This window comes from Rhagoletis zephyria, unplaced genomic scaffold (genome assembly GCF_001687245.7).
Source record: "Rhagoletis zephyria isolate East Lansing unplaced genomic scaffold, Rhagoletis_zephyria_1.1 Rzeph_scaffold_02213, whole genome shotgun sequence".
In the NCBI taxonomy this organism is placed as follows: domain Eukaryota; kingdom Metazoa; phylum Arthropoda; class Insecta; order Diptera; family Tephritidae; genus Rhagoletis; species Rhagoletis zephyria.
Window position 1 is genome coordinate 36,528 of NW_016159297.1, and position 3,240 is coordinate 39,767.

A 3,240-nucleotide genomic window follows, 5' to 3' on the forward strand; every position below is an offset into this window, starting at 1 on the left:
CCTTCATCTTTAAATGAAGTTAATAAAATAGATAAACGTTCAAAGAGCTTAATTAAGTTGAAATGTGTGTTTTCTGCACACTTGTATTTGTTTGAAATGGTTCGTTATAGTACATTTTGTTAGGCGTAATTTATCAACTTATCAACTTTAACAACAAATTACTCGTAAACTATGAGTTTCCCCGCCGTCCGTTTTCAGTTTTGTGATGGTACGACCCCCTCTACACCCACCATAAAGTTATATTGGTCAAAGCGGGGATGCACTCTCCCGAAGTCAACCCTAGCGATTTTAAGAAATTGTAAACATCGATGGTAATCATCGAATTTTGAACCGCCATGACACAAAATACATGTAAACTTTGAGGCGAATTGAGATTTGACATTTTGCCCCTGATACAAAATACATGTGGTTGTTGTTTGTTGTATTCTTGCTACCACCTTGTATAAATTCGCCTTGAAAGAAGTTTTACAAATGTGCAGCATAGGGGAAGATGCCGGCAGTATGACTCCGCCATGGATTGTTAGCATTTTCTTTCCTATCGCTGTTTTCCCGTATGCAACTGTCTTGCTCGGTGGCAACCCTGCCTATCGCACTTCTTTTCCTTTTCTTACTCCTCTACTTCTTTCAATTCCTTTCGTCTCCAGCACATAATTCTATTGTGAATGTTAACATAAAAATTATTACTCTGCGAACATTCGAGACAGAAGCACGCCGTCTAAATTGTGTCTTTTACAATCCTAAAATAAAAAAAATAAAACCTTTTGCGTTTAGAGCTTCAGGTGTGGGTGCAAGTACCCATTTAGTTAAATAAAGTTAAATAAAAGTAATAAAATCGAATATGCCACAAAGGCTAACAAAGCAATTTCTAGTCGACGCTCTAATGGCAGCTAGTGTTGGTTTTCCCGCGACGGCTACGGTGGCGCAATTAAAGCGTTTATACGCCGCACACTGCACAAATGAGGCGCTCAATGAGGTGGACGACGACAACATATCCGACTTGGATGAGGGAGCAGCTCCAGACAACGGTGCCATCATAATCGACGCCACGCGGTATGATCAGGTACGAGATGCTCAAAATACGGTTACCGAAAATACCGTTGGCGAATGCCGTGACGCCGGCGCTAGCGCCCCTGCCGCTAACCTAAATAACGTTGCTGAAAATACCGTTCGTGAACGTCGTGCCGCCTATAGCCTTGCCGCCGGCGCTAAAAATGCTGCCGTTACCAATGCTGCCGTCACTATAACCCCCGCCGCTGACGATATTACTGCCAATGCCGATATTACCGCCAATGCCGAAAATGCTGCCTCCGTAAACCTTGCCGTCTCCAATAGCTACACCAGCGACAAAACTTCCGCTGGCGCTGACAACACGGCATCCAGCCCTACGAATGCCGGTGACGACTACACCGCTGATAATTTGGACCAGCAGATTACGGAATTAAGGAAGAAGCGCGAAATATTGGAGCTGCAACGTCAAATAAATGAGCTGAAAACTACGATTGCCAAACCAAGTGCTTGTAGAGCTTCATTCGCAGACATTGAGCACGCAGTTCCAAAATTTAGTGGTGATAGTACCGCACAATCAGTTCAACACTTCTTCGACGATTTCGAGGAAATAATGCGTACGGTTAATGCGGACGATCAATTTAAATTGTTAAGCTTACGTCGCTCATTACATGGAACAGCGAGAGTGTTTTTAACGACGACATCTGCACTCAACTATCATGATTTGAGGAAGGCAGTTATAGATGAGTTCGACAGTGCAGTTACTCGCCACGACGTCTACAGAATGTTGAGCGAAAGGAAGTGGAAGCCCCAAGAAGAATCACTGCACTGTTACATATTGACTATGCAGGCTCTGGCGAAACGTGGATGTGTCCAGGAAACTGACGTCATCGACTTGATCTTTGATGGGATCGGGAATAAAATAAACAATATAAATTTACTTATGCCAGCACAATCACTGGACGAGCTGAAGAGGCTAGTGAATCGCTACTATTCCAAATACCTCAAGCCAAATTTTGGTACTGTTCGACGTATGATGCCTGCCGCTGCCGCAAAGCAACCTGCCGTTCCCGTCAAGCCGTCAGCCTCTGATAAGCTTACTGCCGAGTCTGGAGGAAACAGCCAGCCACTATGCTTTAACTGCTCCAAGAGGGGCCACATAAAGCCAAACTGCCCGTATCCGATGCGTCCGAATGGGTCCTGCTTCCGGTGCTGGAAGATGGGTCACGACCATCATTCATGCACCAATCCACGGAAAATTTTGAAGCCGATTGCCGACCAACCAGTTGCTGCCGTTTACGAAAACGACCTCACCGAGCTGGAATCGTTCAATTTTGTAAGTATTGCTTTTGAGACCAATCGACAAGAGAGTGCGAAATTTAATAAATTCATTTCCCTTTTTGATACCGGTAGTCCAACTAGCTTTATGAAGCAATCGTGTGTGCCAAATAATTGCCAAATTTTACGAGAGCCACAACATACTTACCGCAGCATTGGTGGATTAAAACTAAAAATATTGGGTCAAGTCCTTTGTTCTGTGAAATTTAAAAATGAAGTAAAAAATATCAAAATAAATATATTGCCAGAAAATGAAATGTTAGTACCTGTTATTTTTGGACGAGATTTTTTGAAGCAGTTTAACATACGCTTAGCTAAAATAAAACGTAAATATACGAGAGACAATTTATTGATATATAAGAACACTCTTTGCACTCCCTTGTCGAATGACCTGGTCGAAATCTTAAACAAGTTTAGCCTCTTAAAAGCTTATGCGCCACCTAATAACATTAAATCCGGGGACATGATCGGTACGAGTGGGAATGTTGGTCCCAGCGGGCGGGTATCCGTCGAATTGCCGGACATATTCAATATTGAAATCGATAGCCAAAACGAAGAGTTGGATATAGACTTTGCGCTAAATCGTAATCAGCGTGCCGAATTAAGTAGATTAGTGTTCGATTCGTATATAAATCCGAAAGATCTTAGGGTAGAGCCAGTAGAATACGAAATGAAGATTCACTTAACAACTGATGTGCCGTTTTATTGTGCGCCTAGACGTTTATCATTTGCCGATCGTACTGTAGTCCAGGATATTGTAAGAAATTTAGAAAGGGATGGGATTATACGGGCGAGTAATTCTCCTTACGCTTCAGCAATAGTACTTGTAAGGAAGAAGAGTGGCCAGAAGCGCTTATGTGTTGATTATAGGGGTCTGAATAAAATAACCGTACGAGA

General features: G+C 42.7%; 1 protein-coding gene across 1 annotated transcript; it reads left to right on the forward strand.

Moving 5' to 3' along the window:
* Nucleotides 1–838: 838 nt before the first annotated feature.
* Nucleotides 839–2,504, forward strand: LOC108366286 (uncharacterized). Its single transcript, XM_017620626.1, has 2 exons — nt 839–2,341; nt 2,419–2,504. Exons 1-2 carry the CDS (start codon nt 839–841, stop codon nt 2,425–2,427), a joined length of 1,512 nt encoding a protein of 503 aa, XP_017476115.1. The 3' UTR covers nt 2,428–2,504.
* Nucleotides 2,505–3,240: the final 736 nt, after the last annotated feature.

Coding starts and splice junctions, on each gene's coding strand:
- LOC108366286 (XM_017620626.1), top strand. CDS start 839: ATGCCACAAAGGCTAACAAAGCAATTTCTAGTCGACGCTCTAATGGCA.